At 36.3% G+C, this 16,954-nt stretch overlaps 1 protein-coding gene across 3 annotated transcripts in view; it reads right to left on the bottom strand.

Annotated features, from left to right (window-relative positions):
* RELCH (RAB11 binding and LisH domain, coiled-coil and HEAT repeat containing) overlaps nucleotides 1–16,954 on the bottom strand; it is a 71,698-nt gene that overhangs the window by 20,360 nt on the left and 34,384 nt on the right. For all 3 annotated transcript variants that reach the window (XM_072327788.1, XM_072327789.1, XM_072327787.1), the window contains 6 exons: nucleotides 13,325–13,437; nucleotides 8,768–8,858; nucleotides 4,716–4,787; nucleotides 3,784–3,924; nucleotides 2,949–3,113; nucleotides 2,082–2,229 (listed from right to left, as the gene is read on the bottom strand). In XM_072327788.1, the coding sequence (XP_072183889.1) occupies nucleotides 2,082–2,229; nucleotides 2,949–3,113; nucleotides 3,784–3,924; nucleotides 4,716–4,787; nucleotides 8,768–8,858; nucleotides 13,325–13,437 (730 nt within the window). The remainder of the gene's footprint in view (nucleotides 1–2,081; nucleotides 2,230–2,948; nucleotides 3,114–3,783; nucleotides 3,925–4,715; nucleotides 4,788–8,767; nucleotides 8,859–13,324; nucleotides 13,438–16,954) is intronic.

The following is a 16,954-nucleotide window of genomic DNA, read 5'->3' as shown; positions in this document are numbered from 1 at the left end:
AACAGCAGAGAATAAGCAGTCATGAACAAAACAAGACAAAAATGGCTTGGAAATCACGTCAGTAAAGACAGTTAAGAAAGTTTGAAGCTCTTTGGTGAATTCTGTGTAAGGTTATCAAATTGCCTTTTAAAAATCCATGAGTTAAATCCAACCGCAAAGAGACTACATATCCCTCATTCTTAAAAAGAGAAAATGCAGAGATTGTGGATGAGCCCAGAGATCATGCTGTGGATTTATTGTCGAATGAGTACAAGACTCCTGACTTCTGCTACACTCAATTACTTGGATCAGCAGAAAAGAAACATTTACAAAGAAAAAGCAGGAATTAAAGATATCCTGGGGTCAAAAGACTGCTACACCACTATTTCTTTTATTACATTCAGTTTATGCGAAGTATACTTAAAATTATTCAGCAAAGATGTGAAGTGACAAATACGTGATCATCTTTCCTGCTGCGGAATTCAAGACAAGCTTGCAGTTCCAACAGTGCTACAGTATTAGTGCAAACATGGAAAGTACAGGAGATTTGTTTCCTCCACTTATGTTGAGGAAGCAACTGTCACACTACACCGAAGGCTGAAATTTTTCAATTCCTTATTTAAACACTAGCAATTCAGGGAAAAAGTGCTCATCTTCAAGTGACTCAGGTCAGCTGAAAGAGCTTCCCTGTGGCGTGTCTAACCTTTTTACATTCACGCACATAGCACAACTTGCTCCTTTCCAAATTTCCTTTTGAATGCAAGGTTGTTAAACATTCTTTATCTCCTGATATACAGAAATATTACTAGCATGTAGTGGGGATTACCAAAAAAAGCCTTTTAAAAGTATTTATATAAAAGAAAACATTAAAGAAGTTGGGAGTGCTGATGTAAGAATTTAACTTCACTTAGAGATCATTCTGTTTGCCAAGAGAATTACACAGCTGCATAACAGATATTGAAGCTCCTGCACCAGGATGTATTTTTTCCACTTCTTACAAATAATAAATAAAATTGTAGTAATTCCCTAATTCTATAGACAGCCTTCTTGAGCCATTATTGTCTATTTGTAGAAAACAGCTCTTCAAAAATCTTTAGGAAGTCTAATTAAGGACTGTGTTGCTTTCTCAAAAGTTTCTTCTGCAAAGCAGAGAGAAGTATTGAGGGATGAAATGAAGAAAAACATTATTTTATTTATATTTATTTTGTCATTATTGAAGTGGCTCAGATGCACGAGAGAAAGGAATTAAAGCATTATTTAAGGATTCACTAAGAGAGATCAATATGAAAAAAAATTCCAGGGGAAATAATAAGGTAAACATTTATTTTTCCATCCACAATTTATATGGTGTATTAGGGCAACAAAGTGCTTCACTGCAAGACTGTCATAGGATTATATAAGCTGCTGGGCACAGAAGACATTTTGCCTTTAGCTGACAGTACAGAATGCCGCTAAATAAACACAGAAATTTTAGCCAAAAAATTCTAAAAGATACCACCTAGTTTTCCTTTGTAGTACCAGCAGTCACTTGGTAGATGTTCATGACTTACATATTTCTTCACTGTGAATTACCTTGTAATTGCAACTTGTGACTTATTTCTTTCATAGGAACAAAATTGGACAGGGGGTGAAGAAGGGAAGTAGAAAGATTTTTTCCCAGAAAGGAAAAAAAAAAGGAAGAAAAAAAAAAAAGTTGTGACAAATCTTCCTATGTTGGAACCTAGCTTAAAAATAATAATCGCAATAATTCTCTCCGTCAAGTCAGTCACACTGAAGGAAATTCACAACATGACAGAGGTTCCCTGAACATCTTTCTCTGTTCTTGCTACATCTGAAAACATAGTTTAAAAACGTTGCATTAGAAAAACATGCCGGAGCACAGGAGCTTAAATTATTATTTCATAGACATGTTTTTTAAAAAATATAAAGCTTATATGTGAATCCTGCAACTTGTGTTTATCCAGTAACGAGAGGTATATGTGAGTTCCAGGTAAACATGGACTATTCCTTGAATTCTTCCTTTGCATCTAATACTGATTTGAAATTTGTACCTGAATTATACCCGTGTTTCCAAAAACTACACTTAGCAGAAATTAACGTACCTTCTATTTGTGGTACTTCTCCCTGAAGTTTAGCCTTGCTTGTGAAAGGTGCGTTCTGTAGCACCAATGCAAACAATGATGGAATCAGTGACTGCAAAGCAGACAGATACATATGGAGCTTATGTTCATCCAAACCATGTTCTCCTTCCTGAAACAAACAGGACATTCAGTTAAAATTTTCAGTTTGAAGACATTTGTGATGAACTACCCAGAAATACTAATTCCATGGCCATTTATCCTGACCACTAGCATACTTGGCGTTACAGTCCAAACCACCTTGTCATTCTTAAGGCACTTCTCAAGCAAAGCCAGCAGTACAATCTTTGGCATTCAGTGATTCATGTTACTGAACATACTGGTACTCTGAAAGAGCAACTTTAAGCACATCTTGGAAACAGTGTTCCTTGGTCTCAAGGCTCAGTGTATCTAAAAACTGAATGAGTCAATCGTACTGTGAAAATAAGCATCTTGGTTAAATCATATGAGATAGCCTACTTTCAAGAACTTTCCTGATACCTACCAAAATAAGCGCCTGCAGCGGAATAGATGCAAAACTGCATATCATTTAACTAAACCATTCAACTACGTTTTTTCTTATGCGCAACAAAGGCTGCACTTTATTAAAAGCGACACCATGTGACACTTAAGAAGCATTCTCAAAATGTTTTCTGAACTGTACATTAATTAGCTATGAAGCAATATACTATTAGAGAAGAATCTGATTTGTTTGGTTTTCTTTGGTTTGTTTTCTTCCCCCATCAAAGCAAAGTTATAAGAAAAATCTCCAGAAAAATTCTCTCTCACAGAATTCATATTTAATAATGGTACAAAGAGAAGCCTCCAATGTAGAAACAACTTAACACATACCCTGAGCAGTTTTTCAATCTTACTAAGCAGTGTAGGTATAAGATGGAACTGTAAGTTTCCCAGTTCTGTTGTCCAGGCAGCATAAGCAGGTAAAAATACTTGATGTGTTGCACTAACTACACGTTCTGAAGGGTCTCCTAAAGCTGAAAGCAGCAGTTCAAAGCCCTGGAAAAAAAAAATAACAGAAAATCAACTACTTTTCCTACAGTTTATCCTGAAGATTACTGCTCAAAGTATACACAGACTGGACTTTTACACTAATAAAAATAAATCAAAGTAGTACATGGAGGCCTCGCAACATACATTCCTATCTCATCCATAAAGTTTAAGTTGGTGGTCCAATGATTCTGCTAGCATTTCTCTAACGTAAAGTTATCAGAATTAATACAAACATGTTTTTACCAATCCACTTTCAAAAACTTAAAGAGAGGAAGAAAAATGTTCACTTTCATGAACCTGAAATACCATTAGCTGACATTAAGGAGAACTATTAAGAAGAACACAAGTAATCTTTATTGTAGTAGATGAATCTGTTAGCAAGTGATGACATCAAACTGGCTAATAGGAATGTAGGCAATGAAGTGGAGGATACTTAAATTACAAATAATTAAAGAAACTTCTACCCGAGGCTCACATCTGAAGTTCTAATGGTATTTGAAAGTATCTGCTCTCTTTTCAGCCTTAGTTGACACAATAAAAAACATTAATACAAAACCATCAACATTTCAAGCATTCAGGAGTTTTTAAATATACACATGTAAAACGACATACCCTCCTATTCACAAAGTAAATATAAAGCACACTCCATACATACAGAATCCAACTCAAACTGTACCTGTTGATATTTGTCTGGATCATCAATATATCCCATAATGATGCCAAGGCTTTTGATCACAGCTTCTCGTACCAGATCTGCCTTATCTTCCATTAGCATTTGTTGCAGCATGGAAAGTACCAATGAACTACGAATTTCTTTCTGCGTGTAAAGAAGAAAAATACTCAGTTAAATCCAATGAAACCAGATATGCTGGTTTGTATCAATTTTTATGAACGATCTGCATTTCTATTAGTGCATACAAACAACAATCCCTTTCAACAGCCATGGATCTTCTAATGAAAAATACACAGTCAGCTGTGACAATGGTAGACGAATGAAAATGAAGTGTTAGTAGCCTCATTAGAGTCCTTTGTTCTACTAAGTAAAAAACTTTAACTAATGTGGAAGCATATATCAAGAATAACTAACAGCAAAACGCTGCTATAGGCCCAGACTTGACATGATTACTTAAAACAGAATCTTTAGTCACTCCACTGCTACATTTGAGAAGTTTGCTTTTAATTTTGGTTATTTTCATCTTCCTCTGAAGCTTCAGATTCTGTTTTGCCACCGACTAATCTTTGCTGCTGCTTTTGACTAGCAGCATTCACTTTAAACATTTCACAGTATCTGAACAGCTTTGTTACTGCATGCCAATTATTTTTTCAGAGGTGATTTCCCTGATTGCCCCCAACTACCTTTATTTCATTTTTACTGAAACTATGAAGATTTACTCAAGCCACACAGGTCTTTAAGACATTTTATAGCCAGACTAACCTGCCTTCCTTTGTTATAATCCACTTCCTCTTTATTGAATTTCATACATGTGACAAAGTAAAACATAATGTTCCTGTCTACGTATAAGCACCACCTTATTTGAAAAAGCTAATGGATATTTAAGTTATGCAACAGGTTTAACCTTGGTATAAAGAGTTAGTACTAATACTTACTGGAAGGTAAGGTGCTAGTGCTCCACAAGATTCTGCTACCAGTAGCCGTCTCTCTGGGTATTTGTGGTTGATCTGGTGAAGAAAAAGAGAATGGCTATTCGATTTGCACTGACCAGTGTTCAAAATGTGAGTAGTATGAACTACAGTAGAAAGATGTGTGTGCACCTCTTTGATAAACATTAGCTGTGACTGTAGAAGCTGCACACGCATATGAAGCGGCCTCAAATTCTTTACTGATGCATAAAGGCAAGGCAGATAGAAGCTTTCTCTAGTCATCCTGTAAATGAGAGCTTAAAATAACAGAACATTCCAGGAAGTGTGTATGTATACAAAGTAAAAATGTTCATCTAAGAACTACACGAGTGCCCTCTAGTGATCTGAGCCAACCATTGTAGCGCAGTTGCCCAGGTCTTGCTGAGCATTAAGGGTCAAGAGAGGATACAGGTACTAAGCCAAAAAGTATTTGTATTGTTTAAAGTTCTGTTTCCAAGTCTAGACTAAAGATGTTTCCATGATGCGCCTGAAAACAGCTCCTGTTCTTAAGAATCTCTTGTTCGCATGCTGTCTGCCTCCCATTTCCACTCAGAGGCCATACAAAAATTCTGCCCATTTTGAAAGAAGTTGACATCTTGGAAGTCAGCCTTAGCGGTTGGTGAGAGAAGAGTGCTAATGGTTGTACAATAAAATACAGGTGACATGTTTCAATATACTTTGTGAATTAAAAAAAACATAGGGACAAGAAAGAAAACAAGGAATGAAAATTGAATGGTTTGATCATGTCAGATAAAATAGGCTATGCATCAGGCAAGACAACTACTTTTCATCTTGCTATGCAGAGAGTCAGCTATCTTACCATAGAAAAAGACAAGCTAGTCATTGCCTTCTTTGTCTGGGACTTTACTGGGGGGACTTGTCTTCAGCAACCTTAGGTTCCTAAAACACAAGGGGAAGTTTGGAGCAAGGAAGACTTATCCTTGGTAGGGAATTATCAGATTTGGAAGCATTTAAACAGATGGGACACACATGAGTATATTGAGCCTCAGTGGAATGATAGCTGAAAGAGCTGTGGCAATGTCAGAGCTTCCCAAGGACAAGAAATCAGATGTGACTGCTATCTTCAAGAAAAACAAGACAGAGGAGGGAGGCCAGTGCACCAAGTGCAATGATGTGCACCAAGGGTTGCTCCTAGGACATGGAGAGTCTACTGGATATTAGTAGTGGAGCCAGTAATGTACCCTTACAGTCAAGAACAACAAGAATACAGCAGTAGCAGTATGATGAGCATAATCCATAAGTAAAGAAAGTGATTATTCTTAGAGAATCACAGATTCTGAGTTGAAAGGGACCTTTAAAGTCACCTAGTCCAACTTTCCTGCAATGAACAGGGACATCCACAGCTAGATCAGACTGCCCAGAACCTAATCCAGCCTGGCCTTGAAAGTCTCCAAGGACAGGTGGCATCTACCACATCTCTGGGCAACTTGTTGAAGTGCCTCACACCACCCTCACTGTAAAAGACTTTTTCCTTATATCCAACCTAAATCTACAGTCTTCTAATTCTAAATAATTTCCCCCGTCCTAATACCCACAGATCTTGCTGAAGAGGTGCCCCATGAAAGGACAAGAGGAAACAGACATAAATTGAAAAACATGATATTGTGCTTTACTAGAATGGTCAACAAACTCTGGAACAGACTGCCCAGAGATGTCATGAAGTTCCCACTCTTGAACATATTCAAAGTCAGTCTGATCTCAGTCATGAATAACCTATAGTTCAGATGACTCTGCTTTGAGCAGGGCTTTACACAATGTCCAAAGATTCCTTCCCACCTCAGCCATTCTGTGGTTCTGTCAATTCTATTGATGTGGGAAAAGCAATGAACAAACACTAATAATCAACTTAGAGTGACTTCTTACTCCCACCTTCTTTGCACAGCATGCTGCACAGGAGTATCTGAAAACTGACATCTATTGATGCCTTCAACTTAACACTTTTCTGGTCTAAAATCACCAAGAATTTCTCAAGAAGCTACTGCAAGGACTATTTGAAGGACACCCAGATGAACAAACCATGAGCCTCAGAACTAAACGGAAGTCTGAAGGATGAAAGAACCTTTGGGTCTCTCTGATGATTGTTTTTTCTGATTCATCCATCAACAGGGCAATTTGCAATATTTCAATATGGAAATGCAGCAAGGTGCTTGAATAGCTGTTATAGCCTTATGTGACATCTTACCAAAATGAAAATACAAATTCACTCCACTCCCTCAACTTCTGCCTATATAAATACTGTTCCAAATACTGCAAAGACATACTGATGTAGAGGAAAGAAAAAGGAAAGACAGTACACAAATCTCTGTAAAGCTTCACATTCAGGGAAAATTATTAAGTCTATGAGAATGTAAACATAATGGTAAATTGATTATCGTTCATTTTCGTTTGTTTTTATTTAGCAGTATTGTATTTTTGAGATGCCAATTAATTGGCTACAAGCACTTAGGATACTTTTACCATCCACACTCTTAACACAGATGAATAAGCCAACAAATTCTACATGTATGTGAAGAGCAGGTAAAGAAAAAAAAAATGGCAAAGACTAGCTTGGTTACTCTGAGCTTCAGAACATGTAGATAAAAAGATAAAATTTTCTGACACCCTAGTCCTTTACATCTGTGAGTAGATTTTGACTGGGGTCCAAGTATACTAACCCCGTCATGATTAAAACATCACTGAAAGATGGCAGAAAATTATACTGTACTTTTGAGTTCTTTCTACAGACTCAGTTTTGTGGCAATAAGATTCAGCTGGTATTTTGCTAGAGAAAATGCTGACCTGGTTTCAGTACTGCAAACAAAGCCTGGCACAAACTGTATAAAGTAAAAGCATGATGTCATATGGCTTGGCAGCTTGATAGGTGGCACTGATACAGTTGGACTGGTTTCTCCTGTGCATCAGCAATTATCATGAAAATGTTATAATGAAGATGTGCTCTTCTTAAAGTGAGATTAGTTCATTTAAACTCTCTTTAAATGTAATGTGAATAACTAAGAAAACAAACTGTGGCTTATGTTCAACTCCTATAGGTCTTATCTTCAATCAATAGGTACATCAGTCAAACACATAATGAATCTAATTACACAAATGTCACACAAATTATGCACTTAATATGTAACTTGTACAGCCGGAAAACATTAAGGCTATTAAAGATTGAACTTCATTGCAAAACAAAAAAGGCTAAGTTATGCATGTGGAGAAACAGTAGACAAGTACCACACCAGAAAGACTGTGTAATCAGAGCAAGCACTACCACTTCTGTCATAGTTTAACTGTTCAGCATCTTTTCAACAATCAATTCCCTTTTCTTCTTCATTGCAGGAAAATAAAGATTTTTTACCTGAACTACTATTGGTTTCTTTCTGTATCTCAGATGGAAGAGAACAAGCTTTTTAGTTTAGTTGTACAGTTAATTCTATTAATTTATTATACCTGTGGAAAAGGTGACTGGGATTCTGGAATTCACATGTAAGCTTCAGGCTTACATTACATTCATCTACAAGGGACTTATTTCAGACTAATTTGACCTTTAATTTTCTGCTTAAGAACTTAAGCTAGCTGAAGTGTGGATGCTGCACCAAAGACTTCTCACAATATAAAAACAGTAAATGACATCTTTGAATGACAGTGGAATCCAAGTGGTCTGGAAATGACTGTGTGAAATTTATAAACACTCCTGCTTGGCAGTAGGTTGGGTAACACTGCTGACAAATGCACAAATAGCTGCATTTCAATATAATGCATGCAGGTATGCAACATGCAAGTAAGTGCAACCTCCAGATAACCCTATGAAATTTTCTGTTTCCGAATTCTTTTCCATGCCATGAAAATACGTATATAATGAAGTCAAAGAGCATCCAAACATCTTTCTGAAAAATACCTAGAACAGCCATTTATTGCAAAACAGAACTGAAACAACCCCCCCTTAAGTAAACAGAACTCAACATGTATGAAGTTGTAACAAATTTACTAATGTAAAGCACAAAATAAGCTGTTACCTGTTCCCAACACTGTGGTAAAAGCTCAGCTTCTACACGTGTTGGTCCAACGTGCCGTGCAAATGCCACACAACCGGTCAGTATCATCTGCCTGAAAACATGAATTTAAAACTTTAATTTGCTTATAATGTAAAGTTCTATGATATATGATGCCTTAACTCTTTATGTTAGGGAAAGCAGATACCATCAGGCAACAGGTAATCATTCAGATTCAAAATCTCACACCATACACACTGACTACATTTCAGATTGGAAGCCAATGTACTCCAAGCTCTCTTCTTAATGTGTCTTTCCAGAAACTTGGAAGGTCCAAAACTCCATGAACCAGAGCTGAGAATCAATAATTTGGGATTCTCTGAGCACTTATTTCCTAATATCTGGGGTTGGGAATTTGACTAAATCTCTCATTTAAATGTTATTTCTAAACAGTACAATTTGCCATGCAATAAATGGATCTACGTTACTTAACACCATCTGCTGCTTCTACTTAGAAGTACCTAAGTTGGATGTAATGACCTTTAATTCAAAGTAACTCAATTCTTTTATGAAATGGTTTTGCAATCCTAATGTGCAAGTTACTGTCATCTCTTCCAACATACTGAAGCCTAGTCAGAAATCCTCTAAAGGAGGAAAATAATTAAAAAGGAATGCAATTAATCAGTAATATCTATAATCACCTGAGTAATTTTATTTATATTCTTGCTTTTTATATATTCTTTTAATTAATAAAAGAAAACTTTCCTCAATTTTCAGGAAATTAGATATATTTATGTATGTTCAACATTTCAACAAATATTTAGGAGATTAAAAAAATACTGACTCCAATATATTATTTCCTGCTGAGATCCAAAAGCCTTAAAATATAAATTGACTGCATGGCAAGTCAATGAAAGCAGCTGAGTAAGAAATAAGTGAGGTGAAAAATCCCTCGTTATTTTTCCCATTATCTTATCTACACTTAAGATGCTTGAGGAACCGCCTTCTTCACAGGCAGTTACACATAAAATGTGGCTCTATTTACACTACAGAGTGTGAAATCATACTAAAAAGTGGATGTATACAGAAAGATTAGAAACAGACCAATTTATTGCAAAATACATAAGGCAGGAAGTTTGAAAGGATGGGAGGATGTTTGTTTTACACCCACTGAGGCAAAATGAGATCAAACTACAGACATCTGTGGAACTGCACTTTGTGATATTTTAACTTCTATTTAATGAGTGTTTATTTTGCAAGGGGTTTTGAGTTTGGTATTTCTACTGTTAATAGAACTGGAATCATGTCAACTTTGCATGCAGTTTACCATTCTATCTAGTTTTAGTACTTACATCAGAACTTACATAAACAGTTTTCAATGATAATATGTGGACTAGAGACGCTCATTTTATCATCTCTGCAGTAAAATTAGAATACCACTGTGAATTTCTTCATTATTACTTCATGGAAACTAAGTTACAATTAATCTGTTATCATTTTTATGTCACGTCTTAACTCCTAAATATTACTGCAGCTAATAGTATGCCCTTAAGGTTGAAAGGCAGAGATTGTGCTGGTTATCCCTTAACCAGTAACACAATATATTCCATCAAAAAGAGATAAGTTCACTTTCAGAGTATTTTAGAGGAGAAATAGCCTACCTAAAAGATTTTTCCAGCATATTTAAAACAAAACCAAACAACTAATTACATATTTTTCCCCTTCTCTAACATATGCAGAGAACTAGATCTTCGAACAAGGTAAAAAGGTTCAGGGAAAACCAAATAGATGATTAGATAAGGCTCAAGAAATCAATCAAAATCAAAAGCTGATTTGTGATAGCAATATGGAGACAAAAGCTTGTGGCAATTGCAAATTCTACAGCATACAACAGAGACACTCAAGTGCCTTTGGTTCTTGATCCACATGCTGCACCTATTCCCATAACTGGGCAAGTGAACATACTTTCATAATGTATTAATAGCAAATAGGAGAATACAACAATCATCTGAAATCTATTGCATTAGAAAAAGGGAAAGAAAATTCATTGTTTTTTTTTTTACACTAAACTTTCTCAAAACCATCTAACACAATCTCCAAGTTATGTCAGTTTTTTGCTGTTGTTTGTTTCCTTTTTTTTTGCCTTGCTGATGAAGTTGGGAACTTTTAGATTTTACAAAATTATTCAAAAATAATGCTTTAAATATTTTACTGTAACCATCCTAGAAGCAGATGACAACAACCAGTACTTCAGGGGAAGGGAGTAAAGTTCTCAGTGCTAGGTCATTGAAACAAAGTTTGTTAACACCTAGCTACTGCAAAAATTGCAGCCTAGACTAGAGGAACACCTTTCTTGTTACTGTCACGATGATCCTTCTCGTTAACAAGATGCTGAGAAGACATTCCTCAAATAGCTTTCTTCAGACTACGTACTTACAACCTGCTAAACAGGAACATAAAGCAAATCAGTACTACTCAGTAGAGCACTACTTTGCTTCATCAGCTCAGAAAACAAAGCAAAATCAATAGCAAAACTAAAGGAACATGGAAGGAGGTAGAAAAAAAACACAGGTTAATAATTATTAACTCTTTCTAGGTTTTAGTTAATAGTGCTGTTTCTACATATATTATCTTCAGATCTTCTCAAAAGCTCACATTACAAACTATGGATTAACCTTCTCATAGAAGACTCTAACAATAGTCTGCTTTCTCCATGGCTCCCCGGCTTCCAAAAACAAAGTAATTGTCCAGAAAGAAGAAAAACTATGACATATTTGTTCCTTTTCAGAAGAGAATTTTATAGGCATGTAGAAAATCCAAATGGTGCATTAATGACCAAAGCCCTCAGGTTAAAAGTGGGCTTGTTATGTGTAATAAGCATAAAAAATATAGCAAAATGCTACATCTGCAAGCACCGAAATGTCTTTCACAAAGGCAAGTACAACATAAGTTTTCCACATAACTGTTAGCGTACTTTACAAGCCAAACACTTATAGTAAGTTGAAGGCTTATTTTTTGTATTGATTATTATAAACACAATGCCACATTTCAGTCTCTTGTACATAAACTAGAAAAGTCAACTTTATTTCATCTGCTACTTTAGTATAGAATGTAGGCCCGTACAGCATGGCAAAAGGTGACTGAGTAATGTAAGAGCTTATTAACATAATGGTTTTGGTGGTTAAACATGAGTATCTTTGCTCATTTCAGTGCACAAGACTGCTAAAACATTACCTAAACTTATTTAGATAAAAAGCAGGAATTCATTATATACTTTCATACAAATACATGACTTAAATATTAAAAAAAAGGGCTGAAATGAGTTCTGAAAAAGTATTCTCCACGTTTTATTCAAAATTTCTTTTATTTGACAGAATGTTACTTACTCTCAGTCAGGTGCTATGGCTACACTAAAACAAACCACAATTTCTGTACATGTAAACTACATTATGCATATATGGCATGTTCTGTCATAATCCCTGGAATGTATGGCAGAACATTCTTCCCAAATTTCTAATTTCTAAGCAGGTTATTCTTAGATATAAATCTCTACTCACAACAAGGAATGAACAACTCTGAAGAAAAAGCACTGGATTTTCCCCTTTCTTAGCTACTGGACATAACAAGCTCATAAGCAGCTTAATAGGTAAATCTAAAAATCAAGGCCTTGTGACAAGTAAACTACAAGAGATTGCAAGTGAAATGCAACTTCCCTCTTCTTTCTCTTACCATGGAAAATAATTTAGAAAAAGATCGGAACACTTGAGTTGCCGAGAATCTTCAAAAGAAACACTTTCCATTTATTTCATTCAAACCAGTTTTGTCTGAAGATAGAATAGAGCAACAGTAGATACGGATGATTTGCCAAACATCACGTAACAAAAATAATGGAAGAGCTGTACATCTCCAGATAGGAAAAACCTTTTCACAAGTAAAGATGACATACCAGCTAGCAAACTGTCTTTCAACCTTAAGAATAATCTAGTCAACACTGGTATAAAATCAGACTTCCCGACTAAAAGAAATAACTATATTTATAAAACACAATAGAAAGTATTCTTTGTTCCAAAGTCTCAACTCAAGTAGAACAAAGCTCATAACACATGTCAAAGTTTAAATAATTGCCTCAATCTACTGAATTTTTATTGCTGCTGTAGTATTGAACTACAGATAGAAAGAACACTATTTTTTCAAACCATTTCCCGACACTACATGTGGTAGTTAACTTACCATATAGGTAAGTAAGACACACTAAGACAGCTACTTTGATTCCTGTAACTACAGTTACTTAAAATTACTATTTTAAAGCTTATTTTAACAGAACATCCCAGATCATCTTTAAGCAAAAGAGACATTACACTGCAGCTTACCGCATCCTTGAATTTCAGTAACTAGAAAGTAGTTTATGAAAATGCAAAGTCCCAAAGTCCACATAAATTTATAAGCATCATACCAGTGAAACATCAGCTGAAGATAAACCTGTTTAAAATCATCCAATAAAATCCAGTTTCCATTAGTTCTGTTTCTTTGACAAAGAAAAAGAATGTTCCTTCTCATCCCGCAACACAAACGCAAACACACCTTTGCTCATCATCTGGTCGTTTGATCAAATTGAACAGTATGTGTAGAAGTTGATCTCTCTCTTTGGGTTCAGGATGAAGGCAGGCTGTACACAGTATGAGTGGGATCAGTTCCTAAAAAGTTGCAGGTAGGGGAAAACCAAACAAAGTAAACACGCTTTGGGCATATATTCATTAACGGCAAAAGAAACTAAGAAGATTAATTTAGCCACATAATATCAAAACAGTTAGAGAAGATATTTTGGAGTCTTGACCTCTTATAAAAGTGACCTAAGCAAAGTGAAGGCCTGTGAAAGTTAGAATTATTTTCCTGCTAGGAAAGATTTTTATATAGACAAAAATTCTGTAAAAAATTACAATTAACATACATAGGTCACTTTTAACCATAGTTAGAGGACCATGGTTTATGTTTCCGTACTACCTAATGAACTAAGAGAGCTCCACAGACATCTACAGAACACAGCTAACATGGAGTTAAAGGTAAAATCACCAGTTAAGCATGCACACAGTTTTGCGCACAAGTTTGAATAAGCACTGGCAAAAATACATTGGTAAAAATGACTGCATACAAATGCCCCCTTAGTTTGTGTTGACTGAAAAGTACATTATTAAAAATGTTCCCCTCGTTTGTTATCATTTCCTTTTTCCAATAAAGAGACAAGATTCAAGACCAAATTTTGTTTTCAAAGCAGTTCAATTTTCCTACTGAACAAATTACCATTGGAACACCACGTGAAGCATTAATTTAAAACAAAACAAAACATTGTTCATAGCAGCAAATATCTTTTTCTCTGTATGTCTTCAAAGTGAATGGCATTAATTCCCTGAAGAAAAAAAAATGTTTGAAAACATGGTCTGGAAGTCTCTATCAGGACATCAGGAAAAAACAAGGTGTCTGCAGAGAAAACAGGCAAGGACCCAGAAGACTTCCCAGTGCACACTTTGAGCTGCTTTCAACAGACAAGATTTCTGCAAATTAATTAGCAGTGATAAGCAAGGAGGTGACACTGGAAAACGCTTTTTAAATCACCAGGAAAAGTTATACAAAGTTTAGAAAAATATATAGAATCTGTAAGAACGTCACCAAATTCTGCTTGCACACATTCAAAGAGACCTATTCTTAATGCTCTGGAGAAGTAAGGCTATTAAACAAGCTCAACTTTGATTTTCCTAAATACCCAGTGCTACATTTACTATAAACACAGAGCAATGCTCTGCATAAGATCCTGCCTTTTCCCCCCCCCCGCTGAAAACGGTCAAGACATGTCATAAGATGTATTTCAACATTCTAGGAGATATTCTGGCAACATTTAATGCAACAATGGTATGGATTAGGGAATTTACAATCAGACAGAGGAGTGCATGTAGAAACATCACACTGATCACTTGAAAAATCTAGAAATACAGAAAGAGAAATGAAAAATACATTTAAGCAATTTAGACAGACCTTCTTCCCAGTATTGTACCCTGAACTGGTGTTTTTATATGAGTTCAGAACAACATAAAATAATGTGATCTGAAAATCTGTATTAAAGCTAAACATTACAAACGCTACCGCAAAAAGACCTGAATAGTTTTCTTTGAGTGAATGCTCCCTTCCTTCTAGAATTCAAATGTTAGTTTTACTCTCTGTATACTTAACGCTCAGTATTTGCTCTCCTGCTTAAAGTTCTGAGAAGGCAGGTAGTTTAACCTATTTATTTTTGTTTTCTACTTCACAGAAGCATTTTCTCTCTTGCAAACACTGTTTTAACTTGGAAAGATTCTAAAAGAATTAAAAAAATAATAAATTTTTATTTTTTATAATTTTTATTTTATTTAAGAGAGCTGAGGAACACCGTAGAAAATTGCACATTTTCTAATAACACAGAACAGAATTAGCATTTGTCTGATTAAGGAAAGGTGTTCCAGTGCTATTTGAAACATTCTGCTTTTCCTGGGAAGGAATAACAGTTGTGCTCACGGTTATACACTGCAAACTTAAAATCCCCTCTCCATTTAATGAGACCATTCCTAAACATCCAGTTCATTCCCTTTCCCTTTTCCTATGACTCAGGAAAACCATTATTAGCTTCTGTTAGTGCTGGTAAACAATACCAGAAGGAGTGAGTCTAAGAAATGAGATACTGTTTTCTCATCAGATGCCAAGGTGACTGCCACTACGTCAATCCCAGAATTTGTGACTTAACAAATAAGCCTGGAAATAAAATACCACACACTGGAGGTCTCACTTCCACTACTGAATAGTCAAGTCTGCATTTGATGCAGTTTGTATCTGTGAGATATCCAATTATAGAAGGGAGAGGAAACAAGTTATTTTGTTTTTACAGTGGAATGAGCCACATACAGGGACATTCAGAGAAGTCTCCTGCACTCATTGTTGAAGTCTATTTGTTGACTTTTACATCAGTAAAATAACTATCTCAATGAATAAATGCAATTCGCATTAAATGTCAAGATCAGTTACTTTCATAGTTTGGACTTGTCATCTTTTTATTATTTCAAATGTTAAATGCAGTAATATGGTAAATAGGTGAAAGCAATGATAAATAAACCAGGATGACATTGTGATCATTTCAGAGTGCTGAAGCACGAAGAGAGGCTGAGAGCGTTGAGGTTGTTCAGCCTAGAGATGAGAAGGCTCCAGAGAGACCTCACTGAGGCTTTTCAGTACCTACAGGAAAACTGGAGAAAGACTTATGAGAATGTAGTTATAGGACAGCGGGTAATGACTTTAAACTAAAAGAGGGAAAATTTAGGTTTTTTGAAGAAATTCTTTACTCTGAGGGCAGAGAGGCAGTGGCATAGGCTGCCCAGAGAATCTGTGGATAGCCCATCCCTGGAAGCACTCAAGGCCAAGTTGAAGGAGGCCCTGGGCAGCCTAATCCAGTGGGTGGCAACCCTGTCCACAGCAGAGGACACTGGAATTGGATGGACTTTATGACCTCTTCCAACCTAACCCAAACAACAATTCTATGAATGTGTTCTTTTTAATCTCCATTTGTCAATGTTTAAATTGTGAACCAGTGCTACATGAAATCTTTTTTGTAACATAACAGCTTTACCAACAGCCTCCCCTCACGGCCAAGAAGGTAAACGGCATTAAGAAGAATGTGGCCAATATGTCAAGGGAGGTGATCCTCCCCCTCTACTCTGTGCTGGTGAGGCCACCTCTGGAGTACTGTGTCCAGTTTTGGGCTCCTCAGCTCAAGAACGACAGGGACCTCCTGGAAGAGAGAGTCTAGCAGGGGGGCAACAGAGATGATGAGTGGTCTGGAGCATCTCCCTCATGAGACCTGGGGCTGTTCAGCCTGGAGAAGACTGAGGGAGGATCTTATCAGTACGTATAAATACCGATAGGTTGGAAGTCAAGTGGATGAGGCCAGGCTGTTTTTGGTGATGCCCAGTGACAGGACAAGAGACAACCAGCACAAACTGGAACACAGGAAACTCCACATGAATATCAAGAAAAACTTCTTTCCTGGGAGGGTGACAGAGCACTGGAACAGGCTGCCCAGAGAGGTTTTGGAGGCTCCTTCTCTGGAGATATTCAGAACCCACCTGGATGCTTTCCTTTCCAAGCCACTCTAGGGAACTTTAGTGGGGGGGTGGACTCAATCTCCAGGGGTCC

The sequence above is a fragment of the Excalfactoria chinensis genome, chromosome 2 (assembly GCF_039878825.1).
Source record: "Excalfactoria chinensis isolate bCotChi1 chromosome 2, bCotChi1.hap2, whole genome shotgun sequence".
NCBI classification, from domain to species: Eukaryota; Metazoa; Chordata; class Aves; order Galliformes; family Phasianidae; genus Excalfactoria; species Excalfactoria chinensis.
This window is presented reverse-complemented; position numbering and strand designations above follow the sequence as displayed.